Genomic DNA, 18,348 nt, shown 5'->3' on the forward strand with positions numbered 1-18,348 from the left:
ACACCTTCAGTCACCTGTTAAGCAAACTGACAGACTGATGGCGCCTGTAGTTAATAAACCTAAGCGCCTTACCCTCTGTGTACTTGTCATATTCGGGCATCTCAGCCTGGCGTTCGCTCTAACTTGTGCCAGCATTGCTCAGAGGCTCAGGGAGAATTATCTTCCTCTGATTTTGCTAAGCCTGATTCTTCCCAGCCTGATGAGGGCCTAGGTAAAGAAATGTCAGGAGGGTCGCCTGACCTTGGAACTCCCTTCGTCAGCAGGGGAAGGTAGCTCAGTGGGCACAGCACAGGTGCCTTCTGGTTTTGGCATGTGTTCTTCTGCCTTTTCTTGGGTAGAATTTTTTTCAAGGCTTGCAATCCTTTCTTCAGGTGCAGTCCTCAGTCCCGACCAGGTCATAGTCACAGGTGGTGACCTCACTCGCCTGGTGCTATGGTTAAGCGTTGATGTACACCTAGATCGGTAGCAGGTTTTCCTGATAGGGATCTGGATAGTACGGATGATGAGACCGATCCTAACTCTGAAGGATGGGGAAATTCCTCCAGGACTAGAACCATATAGGGACTGTTGTGGTTCTCTCATAGAGATGAGCTACCGGCTCTGATTTCCCAGACATTAAAGATGCTGGAAGTAACTGGGGCAGATTCCATGTCTGAGCCAAAGAAAAATCTCATTTTAATTTCTTTGCGTAAAGCCTCTTGTATTTTCCCTGAAGGCCATTTAAGAATTGATTGATCTTGAGTGGGGCGCCCCAGAGGCTAATTTCAAAGGGTGTCGGGTTCTGGAAGGCCTTTACCCCCTGGATCCAGTGGCGACAGAGCATTTATGTTTTCCGAAAATGGACGTGCTTGTCTGTGCCATCTCCAACCAGATGACTATCCCCATGGAGGGAGGGAAGGGCCTTGAAGGATGTGCACAATAGAAGGATTGAGGCCATCCTTAAGCAAGCATTTGAAGCAGTGGTGATGACTATGCAGATAGCTTCTTGTTGTTCTCTGGTGGCTCACTCTCTTGTTTACTTCTCTCTCAGGAGGTCGATAAATCTGGAGTGAATTCCAGGTCAGTTATAGAGCCAGTAGCCGTCTTTTTGCAGATGTGGGCTGCGATTTGGTCCGCGACTCAGCCAGAGGGGTGGCTTCACTATAGCGGCCAGATGTCGGTTATGGCTGAGAAATTTGTTGGTCAGTGCAATCTCCAAGGCTATCTGTTATGATTCTGCTCATGGCTAGGGCCGCGAGCAGCCTCTCACTTCTCTGCCATCCTTCCTCCACAACCCGGAGGCTGCTGATATCCTGCTTCGTGGCGGGATAGCGCCACTGCCGTGCCCCATGCGGTCTGGAAATCGCCGATGCCTTCTCTACGCGGCTCGGAACCGCCATCATTTAGCTTTGCGGCCAGGAGGCTGCCAACGCCATCTCCACTTGGCCCGGAGGCCACCATCATTTTCCTTGCCTTGCGGCGGCAGAAATCCACCGCTGTGCTTCCATGCGGCCTGGAGGCCGCCGCCGTCTTCTCCCCTGCACGGGGAGCCCCTGCCGTTAGCTCTTCCTCCGCAGCATGGAGCCACCCCCAGCCTCCTTTCTGTGGCAGGAAGCCGCCTCCGACATTGGGCCCTGCTCTGCAGCCTAGTGCCACCTCCAACTTCCTTCTTTGCGGCATGGACACCGCTCTCCAGGGTCCTGCCCCTAGGCGTGAGGCTGCGCCTCTCTCCAGGTTTTAAATGGCCCGTGGTGGGAGTAGTCCCGTGGCCCCTCCTGATGATGTCATCTTGGGTGTTCCTCTTCTGCCTTATAAAAGGGGCCCTTCAGCAGTTCTTCACTGCCTTTGCAAGGAGCCAGTCCGCTCCTGGACTTCTCTACATTGCCAGCTTCTTCAAGGCATTCCGTTCCTTATGGGAATTCCCTCGTCTTCTTCTGTGTTCCTGGTCTCTCGTCGGATCCTGTGTCTCCGTCTCGTTGGTTCTTGATGTTGTTGCCTTGATGTTCCTGATATTCCAGATGTCCTGTTCTCCAGATGTCTCGACGCATAGATGTTCTGTCTCTAGGAACCTCCTTGATGCTCTTGACTGAGTGTCCTGGAGGTCCGAAACCCAGATGTCCAGTCCTGACCAGATGTTCTGTGTCCAGATGTTCTGTGTCCTGAGGTGGTGCATTACCTTCTTCAGTCTGCAGTGCCAGTCTCCGGAAGACCCTTGTTTTTAATGCCTAGTTCAGAGTATCCTGAGTCTTGAATCCTGTATGTTTAGAACCGATCTGATATGGTTCTAACCATGAAGGTCGGTATAGAAAAGAGTTAAATAAATAAATAAATATCTTGAATCCTGTCCTGGTCTTAGGAGTCCCTGGTGTCTGCTTCCATCCATGCCTAAAGAATTTGCCAGAGTCTGCTTCGCCTTCAACGTGGTCCGCGACCAGCCATGAGTGGCTGTGTAGGGTGTGCGGCGATGCAGCACTCACTCAGTACTTTTTCCATAATTCTGAACCTTCACCTGAAATCTCCAAGCAACCTGAATCCTTGTCTGAGTCCCTTGAGAAACCTGAGTCTACGTCTGAGTCTTCGTCTGAGACTTCTTGTTCCTGCCCTCAGCCTCTGTCCATCCAGTCGCATCTGTTGTACCCAGCGGCAGGACCGAAAGGGCTATCCAGTGGCCGGAGGGCTACTCCAGAGACTAACAGTGCATTGTTGGGTCTCTCTCGATGTGCTCAGGTTCGGCAGAGGTCAGGGCTCCTGGTCCTCAGCTTGTCCGCCCGTGCTTGGATACTTCTAGCCTGCCTTGGCACTTCCTCAGAGCCCCTCTTCTTCCTAGCGCTCCCTGTAACACTAACCTTATGATGTTGCCCTTTAAAAGCTCGCTCTTGTTTGGGAATGAGTTGGAGAAAATGGCCTGTAAATGGGGCGAATCAGCAGGAGGAGCCAAATCGAATAGTCCTGAGACTGTGGGCTGCAACGAGACAGCAAGGGGCACTGAAGAGGACATATATGCACCCTTGGCCTATGGCACCACTTCTAGGGTATGGTCCTTGAGGGAGCTCCCTTGCTGAAATGTGGATGTTCTACTGCGGTGATTGCCACCTTGCGGTTACCATTGCCCTAGTGGAGTCTTAATTTGGTTTTGGATTTTTTAGCGGGCCCTACATTCAGACTGATGCGTAACCTTTCCTTGCAATACTGACCTTGAAAACTGTGTTTCTTGTGGCGATTTGTTCTGTGTGTCAAATTTCCGAACTGCAGGCCTTGTTTTGCCAGGAGCCATTCTTTCAAGTGAGTCCAGGGGTGGTATAGCTACATACTGTTCCTTCCTTTTGCAAAAAGTGGTCTCACGTTTTCACTTGAATCAGCCCATTTCCCAGCCATCTCTGGATAGGGAAAGAAATGCGGAGGAGTATCGCCTGTTTGGATGTTAAGAGACGTATCGTGAGGTTTCTAAACCTATTAGGAAGACAGATCACCTGTTTGTCCTCCATGGTGGAAGTAAACAGGGCAAGCTGGCTTTACGAGCTACAGTAGATGACTGTATTAAGGAGGTATTATTGACTGCATACGTGGATGCTGAACAATCGTTGCTTTCTCTGGTTAGGGCTCATTCCACTAAGGCTCAGGCAGTGTCATGGGCGGAAGTTAAATTGTTGTTCCTGTCGATATTTGCTGAGCTATGATGTATTCCTCCTTGCACACCTTTTCCAGATATTATAGTCTGGATGTGCAGGCCCGAGAGGACGCAGCCTTTCCATGTGCAGTTTTGACTGAACCACGGGCAGTCTCCCGCCCTATTCGGGAGTAGCTTGGGTACATCCCACTAGTTCTGGATTCATCTGACTAGATACTAAGAACTGAGAAATTACTACTTATCTGATGATTTCTTTTTCTTTAGGATAGTCAGATGAATCCAGCTTCCTGTCCTTGGCTGCTGAATGATTGTGTTATGGTCCTCCTGCATGGCTACATGTTCCAGAGGTTACTGGTAAGTGTTAGTCAAGTCCCTAGACTGGGGTTGAAACATTCTTTGTCTGAGCTCAGTGTTTCCGGTTGACTGAGTACTGAAATGGTTGTCTGTTGTTAATCAAGTTTTTGTTAGTCTGTCCATGGTTGGCTTTTGAAGAGAATACTGGTAGGCTGATGTCACCTCAGGAGTATATATACTGTGATGTCAGCTTTGCTCCGTCTCCATTTGCTCATAGAGGTGCATAACCCGCTGGTTCTGGATTAATCTGACTATCCTAAAGAAAAGGAAATTATCAGGTAAGTAGTAATTTCTCAATTGTCATCTTCTCTGCTTTGTGAAAGGCATAGCCTTGTAAAGAGGAGATTTCTAATTCTTTGTGAAAGGCATAGCACGGTAAGGAGACTTCTAATCTCAGGCGGTGCTATGCCTAATGTTGGCTCCAGCAGCAGATAAGAATTTCTCGTACATGGGGGGAGTGCCTCTTCTGATATCTACTGGTCATAGCTTGCATATTTTCACTTTGTGACTTCTCCTATCAATCATTGTCATATTTGGGTGATATTCTACCACTGAGGGGAGGGTTCCATCCTCTCTGCATCCCAAATGACATGTATGCCTTCAGACAATTCACCCTGTCCATGGCTGCATGTTATCAGAGGCTGGGTGATCTCCCAAAAGAGACCCATGTTGCAGTCACTTAACAATTGACATCTCCTTTTTCAGGTGTACCCCTGTCAGTACGTTCATCAGCTGACATGGTAATCCTTGTCCATGTAGGTGTTTCCAGCTTCGTATGCCATAAGGTTATTAGGTTGGTAAAAGTTGTCTTTGGCAGTAGACTTTGATGCCCATGCCAGGTTGATGATCGATATGGTTTAGTTGCCATTGTGCCAAAAAGTCCCTAAACTACAACTACACTTACATTTACTTTCTTATCTTTCATTCATTCTGGTCTCTCTTTCTGAGAAAGTAAATACAAGAGTAGTAGTAGTTTAGGGATTTTTTTGGCACAGTGGCAACTAAACCATATTGTCAAACATAGAATTAAAATTGTTTTAAATGGGAACTGTGAATTATCTATGACAATTCCTGTTCTGTTACCTCACCATTCCTGAACCATAGGTTTGCTTTGAAGGGTAGAAATTAATATCTAAGCCCCCTATCCCATAATAATTTCTCCACAGGTACCAAATGATCAGGATGTCCCAGCTCTACTCCATGCCCTGAGAGATGGCATAGCATCATTCCATCCCCTTTTCCCTTCTGTCCATCTCATCCAATTTCCTTTCTCTCCCGGTCCCCTCTATCCCTCATTCATTCATTCTCTTGTCTTTGTAGAAAGGAAAGGAGCTCCTAACAGATAACAACATTCCACATGGCCAGTGTGTGATCTGCCTCTATGGATTCCAGGTGAGGAGTTGCAGGTCCAGCGATCCATCAGCCGATAGAGGATTTGATCCTCCTCTCCATTGCTTACTGTACAAAATAAGCATATAATTTAACCTCCCAACATTCAGAACTTGGATTGTAAACTCTCAGGGGTAATGCTGTTGAGCCTGTGAATTTTGAATCCAGGTGCCCTATATGCTACTGGGATAAATAAGAGCAAATTTTGTGTTTTTCATTGTATTCTCTGAACTTGTTATTTAGTACCACTTGAATTGCTTGGCCTTATATCTCATAATGTAACAAGAACTGAGTAGGGATTACTGTATATATGGCCTGGGAGGAGCAGCCAATCATTAACATAAATATACCCCAGAAACAATTTATGAAAAGCAGAGCAATTCATTTATTGAGATGAATACATTTAGAGTGAATAATACAACCGTAAATACTTATATCTAATTACAGAAAACTGACTGAGGTCATGAAATTCTGTCATTCCCTGTACATACCCAGATCAGTCCAGACTTCTGGGTTTTGCCTCCCTTCCAGCAGATGGAGACAGAGAAAGTTTCACCGACACTGGAATATAACCTGTGTGCCACCTGCAGTCCACCAGTATTTATCTGTCTCCAGCAAATTGTGGTGGTGCAGAACCTGCAGTCTGAGGAGTAGTACAAAAAAATAATAATAAATAATAATAAAATAAGAGAAGAATTTCTCCCAGAAAGTTGGTATGTCCTGGTGGGGCCAACCCTTCTGGTGCAGAGGTGGATATGGAGACCCTTTTGGCTCTGTCTTGTTTGCCGCTGAGGGGGGGATATCTGATGGTTCAGTTCCCTCTACCAACTCTAGAAGGATGACCACAGCATCCTGTTCAGATAAGGGAAGTATCTCTTTCTTTGTTGCTGCCTTTTTCTTAAAGCTTATTAAAAAAAAAAAAAAAAAAAAAAAAAAAAAGTAAAGAAGGTGTTAGCGGGGTGTGCCTTTGTTCCTTGCTGTTTCGCTTTGTTCTGGCGATGGGGCAGCTGGGCAGGCGATCGCTCCCATCTGGGGTCGTGGTTTTCTGCGGCGGCTGTGTTTCCTGCACGGGCAGGCGCGCCTCTCGCAAGATGGCTTCTGTTCCCAACGCCTACCCGAAGGTGAGGAGGGTCAGGCACAGCTGCCAGTGGCGTGAGCAAGCTTCAGAGCTCCACAGGGATCACAGAGATTGCCAGCACAGCTGATGACACTTTCTGTGTTTCAGCGGGAACGGAAGCCATTTTAGCCATGCCTTGCTGCATCAGCTGAGAAGCAGGGAGAGGAGAAATCCCTCCACCTACCATTGCCCCCAGTCAACAGGAAGCCCAGGGGTCCCGGGCACATCTGTCTGATGAAGAGGGGGCTGGGGCAGGTAAGTTTCCCCCGAGTTTGAGCTCCTTCTCCACAAGGCATATCTCGCCAGGAGAACCACGGGACGTTGCCCTTCCAGGATTGGAGGTCCACAGGATTCATGCCCTATCAAGTGTAAGAGGGCACGGGCAAGGAGGGCTACCCAGGTTCGGAGAATCCTGAGTCAGGCTACCCGGTCGGAGGATGCAAACGAGTCTTCGGGACACTCTGATGTTGGAATGCTTCTGGTGGAGGATCTTCCTCGACCACATTCTCCTATGGACCATCTGGATTCAGATAAAGGGCAGGGACAAGCTCCAACTGTGGAAGGTGACAATCCAAAGATGGTCCATGTCTTTCACAGGGAAGAATTGTGGCCACTGATTCCATTTGTCCTTAAGCAGGGAATCGAGGGACCGTGAGTCGGGTCAGATTATGAAGAAGAGGACCTAGTTATGGAGGGCTTAAGGGGTCCTGCAAAGGCCTTCCTGTTGCATAAGTCAGTGAAGATACTTGCGTTCCGGAAGTGGGTGACTCCAGAGACAGGTTTGAAAGTTGGCAGAGCTATGGATAAACTGTATCCATTACAAGAAGATACATTGGATTTGTTGGGGCTTCCGAAGGTGGATGCCTCAATGTCGGCGGTTACAAAGAAGACAACTATTCCGTTGGCGGGGTCTGCTGCGCTGAAGAGTATGCAAGATAAGAAATTGGAGGTACATCTTAAGAAGATATTTGAGGTCTCTGTTCTGGGCTTTTGTGCTGCAGTGTGCGGCAGCCTCATGCTTCAGACTGGGTTGTGCTGGGTGCAGCAATTGCAGTCTGGGAAGGCAATATCAGCCTCTGAGACCGAACAGGCCGAGTGGCTGGAAGTCATGGTGGCCTATGGGGTGGATGCCTTATACGATTTCATCCAGACTCCCTCCAGGACCATGATGACCGTGGTCTCCGCCAGGTGGCTTCTTTGGTTATGGAACTGGTCGGTGGATGTTTGGTCTAGGTCTCAGCTAGGAGCATTACCTTTCAAAGGAAAGTTCCTTTTTTAGGGAGGACTTAGAGGAACTTCTGAAGCTACTGGGCAAGAATAAGGGACGTAAGCTGCCGGAGGATAAGCCAAAGATCCCCAGAGGTTCCTCCTCTATGCGGCCTTGTTTTCGGTCCAATCGGCATTTTAAGCAGAATTAAGCTTCAGAAGGAGCTCAGAAACAAGGCTCCAGAAGACAACATTTCTGGAATCAGCCTTTTTGAGGCCGAAGACCAAACAGAGACGGTTCCAGCCAGGGAGCACTGAGACCCTATGTCCTTTCAATGAGAGAGGCCGGTCCACTCCTCTGAACTCTCCATAGGTGGCAGGTTAGCTCTTTTCTTCGAGGAACAGGCAAAGATTACCACGAGCCAGTGGGTCCTAATGGTGATAAGTCAAGGTTAAGCTTTAGAATTTGATTGACTGCTAAAGGATTTGTTCATGGTGTCCCCTTGTGCCTACACTAGCGCGTCCCTAGCGCCTCTTTTTTTGACAGGAGTGGCGGCTGTCAACGAGTTTGACAGCCGACGCTCAATTTTTCTGACATCTGTTCTGGAGCCCGCTGACAGCCACGGGTTCGAAAACCGGACACCAGCAAAATTGAGTGTCCGGTTTTCAACCCGCGGGCTGCGGGCAGATTTAAAAAATTTTTCTTTTAATTATTTTTTACTTTGGGACCTCCGACTTAATATCGCCATGATATTAAGTCGGAGGGTGTACAGAAAAGCAGTTTCCCGGTGCACTTTCCCGGTGCCAACAGAAATTAACGCCTACCTTTTGGGTAGGCGCTAATTTCCGAAAGTAAAATGTGCGGCTTGGCTGCACATTTTACTTAGTGAATCGCGCGGGAATAACTAATAGGGCCATCAACATGCATTTGCATGTTGCGGGTGCTATTAGTTTCAGGAGGGTTTTCGACGCACTATTACCCCTTACTGAATAAGGGGTAAAGCTAGCGCGTCGAAAACGTGCGTTCAAATGCCTGTTTGTGCTGTGGAGTGGCACAAAAAAAAAAAAGGGTCATAAGGCTTCGAAATCCACCATAGCACTGTGGCTGAAGGAGGCAATAGGTTTACAACATAAGAACATTCCATACTGGGTCAGACCAAAGGTCCATCAAGCCCAGCAATCTGTTTCCAACAGTGGCCAATCCAGGGCATAAGAACCTGGCAAGTAAATGTTTGTATGCTAATGCCAGAAGTCTAAGAAGTAAGATGGGAGAATTAGAATATATAGCAGTGAATGATGACATAGACTTAATTGGCATCTCAGAGACATGGTGGAAAGAGGATAACCAATGGGACAGTGCTATACCGGGGTACAAATTATATCGCAATGACAGAGAGGAGCACCCAAGAGGAGGTGTGGCACTTTATGTCTGGGATGGCATAGAGTCCAACAGGATAAACATCCTGCATGAGACTGAATACAAAATTGAATCTTTATGTGTAGAAATCCATTGTATGTCGGGGAAGACTATAGTGATAGGAGTATACTACCATCCACCTGGTCAAGATGGTGAGATGGACAGTGAAATGCTAAGAGAAATTAGGGAAGCTAACCAAATTGGTAGTGCGATAATAATGGGAGACTTCAATTACCCCAAAATTCACTGGCTAGAGAGATAACATTCCTGGATGGAATAAATGATAGCTTTATGGAGCAATTGGTTCAGGAACCAACAAGAGAGAGAGCAATTTTAGATCTAATTCTCAGTGGAGTACAGGACTTGGTGAGAGAGGTAACGGTGGTGGGGCCGCTTGGCAATAGTGATCATAATATGATCAAATTTGATTTAATGACTGGAAGAGGAACGGTGTGCAAATCCATGGCTCTCATGCTAAACTTTCAAAAGGGAAACTTTGATAAAATGAGAAAATTTGTTAGAAAAAACTGAAAGGAGCAGCTACAAAAGTCATTGTTAAAAAATACCATTCTAGAAGCACAGTCCAGATGTATTCCACGCATTAAGAAAGGTGGAAAGAAGGCAAAACGATTACCGGCATGGTTAAAAGGGGAGGTGAAAGAAGCTATTTTAGCCAAAAGATCTTCATTCAAAAATTGGAAGAAGGATCCAACAGAAGAAAATAGGATAAAGCACAAACGTTGGCAAGTTAAATGTAAGACATTGATAAGACACGCTAAGAGAGAATTTGAAAAGAAGTTGGCTGTAGAGGCAAAAACTCACAGTAAAAACCTTTTTAAATATATCCAAAGCAGAAAGCCTGTGAGGGAGTCAGTCGGACCGTTAGATGATCGTAGGGTTAAAGGGGCACTTAGAGAAGATAAGGCCATCGCAGAAAGATTAAATGATTTCTTTGCTTCGATGTTTACTGAAGAGGATGTTGGGGAGGTACCGTTAATGGAGAAGGTTTTCATGGGTAATGATTCAGATGGACTGAATCAAATCACGGTGAACCTAGAAGATGTGGTAGACCTGATTGACAAACTGAAGAGTAGTAAATCACCTGGACCGGATGGTATACATCCCAGAGTTCCGAAGGAACTCAGAAATGAAATTTCAGACCTATTAGTAAAAATTTGTAACCTATCATTAAAATCATCCATTGTACCTGAAGACTGGAGGATAGCTAATGTAACCCCAATATTTAAAAAGGGCTCCAGGGGCGATCCGGGAAACTACAGACCAGTTAGCCTGACTTCAGTGCCAGGAAAAATAGTGGAAAGTGTTCTAAACATCAAAATCACAGAACATATAGAAAGACATGGTTTAATGGAACAAAGTCAGCATGGCTTTACCCAGGGCAAGTCTTGCCTCACAAATCTGCTTCACTTTTTTGAAGGAGTTAAACATGTGGATAAAGTTGAACCGGTAGATGTAGTGTACTTGGATTTTCAGAAGGCGTTTGACAAAGTTCCTCATGAGAGGCTTCTTGGAAAAGTAAAAAGTCATGGGATAGGTGGCGATGTCTTTTCGTGGATTGCAACTGGCTAAAAGACAGCTATACTAACTGCACTAACCACATCCTCTGGCAACAAATTCCAGAGTTTAATTGTGCGTTGAGTGAAAAAGAACTTTCTCCAATTGGTTTTAAATGTGCCACATGCTAACTTCATGGAGTGCCCCCTAGTCTTTCTATTATCTGAAAGAGTAAATAACAGATTCACATTTACCCGTTCTAGACCTCTCATGATTTTAAACACCTCTATCATATCCCCCCTCAGCCGTCTCTTCTCCAAGCTGAAAAGTTCTAACCTCTTTAGTCTTTCCTCATAGGGGAACTGTTCCATTCCCCTTATCATTTTGGTAGCCCTTCTCTGTACCTTCTCCATCGCAATTATATCTTTTTTGAGATGCGGCGACCAGAATTGTACACAGTATTCAAGGTGCGGTCTCACCATGGAGCGATACAGAGGCGTTATGACATTTTCCATTTTATTCACCATTCCCTTTCTAATAATTCCCAACATTCTGTTTGCTTTTTTGACTGCCGCAGCACACTGAACAGACTATTTCAATGTGTTATCCACTATGACGCCTAGATCTTTCTTGGGTAGTAGCATCTAATACGGAACTTAACATTGTGTAACTATGGCATGGGTTATATTTCCCTATATGCATCACCTTGCACTTATCCACATTAAATTTCATCTGCCATTTTGATGCCCAATTTTCCAGTCTCGCAAGGTCTTCCTGCAATTTATCACAATCCGCTTGTGATTTAACTACTCTGAACAATTTTGTATCATCTGCAAATTTGATTAACTCAGTCGTCGTATTTCTTTCCAGATCATTTATAAATATATTGAAAAGTAATGGTCCCAATACAGATCCCTGAGGCACTCCACTGTCCACTCTCTTCCTTTGAGAAAATTGTCCATTTAATCCTACTCTCTGTTTCCTGTCTTTTAACCAGTTTGCAATCCACGAAAGGACATCGCCACCTATCCCATGATTTTTTACTTTTACTAGAAGCCTCTCATGAGTAACCTTGTCAAACGCCTTCTGAAAATCCAAGTACACTACATCTACCGGTTCACCTTTATCCACATGTTTATTAACTCCTTCAAAAAAGTGAAGCAGATTTGTGAGGCAAGACTTGCTTTGGCTAAAGCCATGCTGACTTTGTTCCATTAAACAATGTCTTTCTTATATGTTCTGTGATTTTGATGTTTAGAACACTTTCCACTATTTTTCCTGGCACTGAAGTCAGGCTAACCGGTCTGTAGTTTCCCGGATCGCCCCTGGAGCCCTTTTTAAATATTGGGGTTACATTAGCTATCCTCCAGTCTTCAGGTACAATGGATGCTTTTAATGATATGTTACAAATTTTTACTAATAGGTCTGAAATTTCATTTTTGAGTTCCTTCGGAACTCTAGGGTGTATACCATCCGGTCCAGGTGATTTACTACTCTTCAGTTTGTCAATCAGGTCTACCACATCTTGAAAAGGCTCGTTTCCTTTAAAGGTTTTCCACATCTTACTGCTCGTTCAGGGGTGATGTGTTAAGTACTGATCCATTACTTTAGGTATAGTAGCATCTTGGCTTGCTTACTAGCATATAAACTGGTGTGCCACCTGCAGTGTGTCAGTACTGCGAAACCTTCTCTGTCTCCATCTGCTGGAAGGGAGGCAAAATCCAGGAGTCTGGACTGATCTGTGGTACAGGAATGAAAATTAGCAAGTAAGAACCGATTTTCCTTTTCTGCTGGCCTTAGAGGTTTCACGCATGCCTTTATTCTGATATAGTGAATGCATTTTTATGCAGACTCCTTGCTACTTTTATTCATAGTAGAAGGAGATCAGAGAGCAAATTCCACATTAATCCTGAAGTACCTAATCCTTAGGCGGTTTAGTTACTGTGAGAGTAATTAATGCTTATTCCCAAAGGAATTGTATGCCAAAAAATAAAAAATCTGCACACTATTTTTATATCATATATATTTTATTTTCTAATCTTACATTCTGCAATTCCATTACACATTCAGTGCAGATTACAGTTTACAGCATACATTGAGTGATAATGTAAACTACAATACAGAAAATAGATATTCCTGTACATACCCAGATCAGTCCAGACTCCTGGGTTTTGCCTCCCTTCCAGCAGATGGAGATAGAGAAGAGTTTTACTGGCACTGTCATATAACCTGGTGTGCCGCCTGCATTCCCTCAGGATTTCTCTATCTGCAGCAGATGGCAGACATGCAAATCCTGCAGTCTTGGGGGGAGAGAAATATAGCTTTATTAAAAAAAAAAAAAAAAAAAAAAAGTTAAATGAGCTTCAAAGTGGCAGAGCGGGGGCAGGCAGGGCTGTAGTAGCTATGGGGGCTGTGGAAGGTATTCTGGCCAGTTTTTTTTTTTTGTTTTGTTTTATTTTGTTTTAAAGCGTTCTAAGGTGGCAGTAGTTAGCCATACAGACAGGCCTGCACAGTCGAATTGGCGCAGCTTACTGAAGGTCAGCGAATGGCAATTGGCAGTGCCTGCCGCTCATGCAGTGATGAGCACCAGCCTCTGCTCCTGATGCCTCTCTGGAAGGGAGAGTGGCTTGGGGGCTGGCTGTGACATCGGAGCTGCAAGGGAAGCACAAAGCAAGTGCAGGAGCATCTCAGAAGGACACAAATATCCTTCCGCCAGGCACAGTAATGGCGGCCATCTTTGCTTTGGCAGAGGATCCTTCAGAGCCTTGGGGGGCCTGAGGATTTTCCCCCTCCTTTGTTCCCTGCAATTCAGAACCTCGTTGACAGGCAGGAGTCTAATTTTGATGAGGAGGGGGATCTCCTCCGGGACGATTCTGAAGATTCCTCAGTGTTTTCCTCCTGAGTTTGTGCTGCTTATGCATAAGGCATACTTGGCCAGGAAAGCAGTAGGGCAGCAGTCTGCTCAGACTCAGGGGCCTCTTGTACCACAGCCTGGTAAAAGACCTAGGGGTTTGAGGGAGCAGATTCCTAGGCAAACTCAGAGGGTCCTAGGCAGGGTGGCACATCTGGTTAGTCCAGATGAAAGCTCTGAAGATTCAGAGGAAGTAATCCCGCCGGTAACTGTCTTTCCCTGTATGTACCCGGATCAGACCAGACAATGGGTTGAGTCTCCGGTCCAGCAGATGGAGACAGAGAAAAACTGAAAGGGTATCCTATATCAGGCAGAGCCTACCCTGCATCCCTTCAGTATTTCTCTGTCTCCAGCAGATTCAGGCAGCTGAACCTGCAGCTCCCTTCCTTTTCTCAATTTGTTTTCCCTGTGAAATTTTTCCTTCTTCTTCTTGTTTTTCCTGGATCAAGCTAGTATTACTTTTAATTCTGTATTAAATAAATAAATAAATAAAGGAATTCAAGACTTCTGTTTTAAGGGAGACAGCTCTGTCTCCCTGCTGTTATGGGATCCTGGGGGGCTTGCCCCTTGTTTATTCAGCCTAGGAATCCCTTTCCGGTGACCTGCTTGTGATCCAGTCACTCTCTCTCTTGCCTGTGCTGCCTCGAGATGTCCTACTCGAGTAATTAGCAGGGAAGCTCAAATCCCCTGAAATCGCTAAAGTTAAAAAAAAAAAAAAAAAAAAAAGGCAAAGACAAGAGAAATCAGCACTGCTAGTGCAGGGAAAGCAGCGCAGCAGTGTTCGTTCGCCTGCTCCCGCCGGATTTACGCCCAGTCAGAGCCCCGGAGGGGGGTTTTGACCCTACTCCCTCTCCCCCTGCTCCCTCTTTTCCCTCATTTTTCCACTGAATTTGTGCTCTTAATACACAAATCCTATCTGGCTAGTCTGCAGGAAGAGGATGACCCCTCTCCAGATCCCCCCCCCCCAACTAAAATCCCTCGGGTGCCTGCTCCGCAGCCTCTTCCTGTGCCGGATGGCAGGGCTCCATCAGGGTCAGGGTGGTGCCCCACCCCCCCCCAAACCGGCTGCAGTCCTTGATCCTGTTCCGGACTCTGACTTGCTCCTAGGACCTCCTCTCGAGGGCGACGACCTGCGGGTTCTCAGTTTGTTCCAAAGGGAAGAGCTGGACCTGCTCATTCCCTTTATTTTGGACGAGCTGGGAATTGAAGTGCCAACTGAGGATTCCACTACGGCCTCTATACCAGCTAACGTGGACCCGGTCCTGGCGGAACTTAGGGCTCCTCCACGTACATTCCCGTTCCACCCTATGCACAGGCAGCTGCTCCTCCGGGAATGGGAGTCTCCTGAGGCGGGCCCCGTGTGGGTAGGGCGATGGACAAGCTCTATCCCTTCCCTGATCAATGCCTAGAGATGCTTAAAGTTCCCAAGGTGGACGCTTCCGTCTCCGCGGCCACCAAACACACCACCATCCTAGTGGTGGGAGCCACAGCACTGAAAGATATTCAAGACCGCAAACCCGAGCTTTATCTCAAATGCATCTTTAAAGTCTTGGCCTTAAGGGTCCGGGCGACAATCTGCATCTGTCTCATGCAGCAGGCAAGCCTTAGGTGGGTTCAACAATTGCTTAGCACCCAGGACCTCCCGTCTGCAGAGGCGGAGCAGGCAGAACAACTGGAGGCAGCAGTGGCATATGGGGCTGATGCCCTATACGATTTGCTCCAAGTGCAAGCCAGGGCTATGGCTTCAGCTGTGTCGGCCAGGCGCTCCTCTGGTTGCACAATTGGTCTGCGGATTCCTCCTCCAAGTCGCAGTTGGGCACTTTTGCCTTCAAGGGCAAGTTGCTTTTTGGTGAGGACCTTGAACAGCCTATCAAATCCTTAGGAGAGAACAAGTTTCATAAGCTGCCGGAGGACCGCCCGAAACAGCCTAAGTCCTTTTTTCCTTCTTGTTCTTGTTTTAGAGGTCAGCGCCGGTTTAATATCAGAGCGCGGGGATCCTTCCCAAGGGGTACCTCCTCCAGATCCCAGTCCTGGTCTCATTCCTTTCGTGGCTGACGTCCCTTCCGGGAGGGAAACCTGTAACACTCGGCCACAAAGTCCTCTTCCCAATGAAATACGGCCGACCCATTCTTCCATTCCCAACTTAGGTGGAAGTCTGTCCCTGTTTCTCGAGGAATGGGTCAAAATCACGTCAGACCAGTGGGTCCTTGAGGTGATAGAGAAAGGTTACACTTTAGAATTTGCTTGGGATCTCCCAGACCTCCACATAATCTCTCCCTGCGGAAAGCGGAAGCGTCCAATGGTCTGCCAGACTCTTGTCAGGTTGCAAGAGCTCGGGGCCATAGTCCCAGTCCCGTGGAGGAACAAGGATCCAGCCAGTATTCAATCTACTTCGACGTGCCCAAAAAGGACTGTTCTTTCCAGCCAATCTTGGATCCTAAGAGTCAACCGGGCTCTCATGGTTCCCCATTTTCGAATGGAGACCCTGAGGGCGGTGATAGCGGCGGTTCTCTCAGGCGAATATCTGGCCTCACTCGACTTAACGGAGGCTTACCTGCACATACCGATACGCCACAACCATCAGAAGTATCTCCAGTTCAACATTCTGGGGCAACACGTCTAGTTCTAGGCTCTCCCGTTCGGCCTCGCCACCGTGCCACGCACGTTTACCAAGGTCATGGTGGTGGTGGCAGCAGCTCTCTGCCGGGAAGGAGTCCTAGTCCATCCCTACCTGGACGATTGGCTCATTTGAGCCAAGTCGGAGACTCTTGCAGGTTGGCTTTCCTAACCTCTCTCGGATGGATAGTCAACTTTTCCAAGAGCAATCTCCAGCCCTCCCAGGTCCTGGAATTCCTGGTAGCACACTTGGACACCCGGGTTGGCAAGGTGTTCCTGCCAGACGCTCAGGCGCTCAAACGTATGGATCAAGTGCACAATTTTCTCTCTCTGTCGCTACCCAAGGCCTGGGATTACCTTCAGGTCCTGGGGTCCATGGCTTCCACTATCGATCTGGTTCCTTGGGCCTTTGCACATATGCGTCCATTACAGAAAGCTTTGCTGTCTTGCTGGAAGCCGGTGTTGGAGCAGTTTCGGATGCCCCTCCCGCTCTCCGACTTACCATCGCCAACATGCAATGGTGGCTCTCGCTCACTCACCTCTTGAAGGGTTGCCCCCTACAGACTCCTCAGTGGATCATTGTTACGACGGACGCCAGCCTCTCAGGCTGGGGAGCAGTGTGTCAAACTCAGTCTACGCAGGGATACTCGTCCCCAGTCCGATCCCGCTGGCACATCAATCGCCTGGAGGCCCGAGCGGTCCATCTCGCACTCAAGGTCTTTCTTCCTCTGATCCGTCGCAAGGCAGTGCGGGTGCTCTTGGACAATGCCACCACGGTAGCCTATATCAATCGGCAGGGGGGGCACCAGAAGTCGCCTGGTGGCTCTGGAAGCCAGCAAGCTGTTCGCCTGGGCAGAGCATCACCTGGATCGCTTGGCAGCTTCCCACATTGCGGGGAAGGAGAATGTTCAAGCCGTTTTCCTCAGTCGTCAGTGTATAGATCCCGGAGAATGGGAGTTGTCCGGAACGATGGATCTGATCGTGCGCAGATGGGGTCCTCCCCACTTAGACCTGATGGCTACTCTGAACAACGCAAAAGCTCCCAGATTCTTCAGCAGCAGAAGGAAGCACTGCTCAGAAGGAGTGGATGCCCTGGTTCTTCCCTGGCCTCACGACGTTCTCCTGTACGTGTTCCCTCCTTGGCCTCTGGTGGGAAAAGTACTCAGAAGAATAGAACTTCATCGGGGACCCGTCATTCTTGTGGCACCCGAGTGGCCCCGCAGACCATGGTACGCGGATCTGGTGAACCTCACAACAGACTGCCCTCTTCGCCTCTGCCATCTTCCACACCTTCTCCGGCAGGGTCCAGTATTTTTCGATCAGGCGAATCGCTTTTGTCTAGCGACCTGGCTTTTGAACAGCGGCAACTAAGAAAGAAGGGAAATAAAGAAGAAATTGTATCCACCCTGTTGCGGGCCCGTAAGCCTTCTATCTCTCTTCCTTACGTCCAGGTTTGGAGAGTTTTTGAGACTGTGTGTGCTGCGTCCGGAGTGCCGGCACGCAAGGCTCCGGTATCCCAGGTCCTCTCCTTTCTCCAGAATGGCCTTTCCAAGGGTTTGTCTTTCAACTCCTTACGGGTACAGGTTTCCGCTGTCGGGTCTCTTAGGCAGTATCGATGGTTATGCAGTGGCGGCTCATCCGGATGTCATTCGATTCCTCAAGGGGGCCAAGCATTTGAATTCGCCGGTCTGGCATACTTGCCCCTCATGGAGCCTTAACTTGGTGCTTCGAGTTCTTTGCGAGGCACCCTTTGAACTCCTCCGGCGGGCCACGCTTAAGGATCTAACTCTTAAGACAGTTTTTCTGTTTCTATTTGCTCTTTGCGTTCACAGGCTACGTCTTGGGCTGTTTGCAGTAGCTTTATGCAGAGGGCTAGCCTATGCTGAATGCAGCAATTGGAGGCTACAAGGCCTCTGTCTGCGTATGAGGCTAAATAGGCATACTGTCTGGAGGCAATAGTTGCTTATGTGGCTGATGCCTTGTATGACCTCATCAGAACTTCTTCAAGAATTATGATGTCAGTGGTCTTGGCCAAGTACTTCCTTTTGGTTAAGGAACTGATTGGCGGATGTTTGGTCCAAGTCAAGTTTTGGGAGCATTACCTTTTAAGGGAAAGCTCCTATTTGGAGAGGACTTGGAAGAACTAATGAAGTGTCTTGGTGAGACCAAGGGAAATAGGTTGCAAGAGGATAAGCCCAAAAGGAGACCAGGGTTCC

General features: G+C 47.5%; 1 protein-coding gene across 3 annotated transcripts in view; it reads left to right on the forward strand.

Moving 5' to 3' along the window:
- Positions 1-18,348, forward strand: part of RNF25 (ring finger protein 25) — a 146,579-nt gene that overhangs the window by 73,958 nt on the left and 54,273 nt on the right. For all 3 annotated transcript variants that reach the window (XM_029606839.1, XM_029606841.1, XM_029606840.1), the window contains exon 6: positions 5,282-5,353. In XM_029606839.1, the coding sequence (XP_029462699.1) occupies positions 5,282-5,353 (72 nt within the window). The remainder of the gene's footprint in view (positions 1-5,281; positions 5,354-18,348) is intronic.

This window comes from Rhinatrema bivittatum, chromosome 6 (genome assembly GCF_901001135.1).
Source record: "Rhinatrema bivittatum chromosome 6, aRhiBiv1.1, whole genome shotgun sequence".
NCBI classification, from domain to species: domain Eukaryota; kingdom Metazoa; phylum Chordata; class Amphibia; order Gymnophiona; family Rhinatrematidae; genus Rhinatrema; species Rhinatrema bivittatum.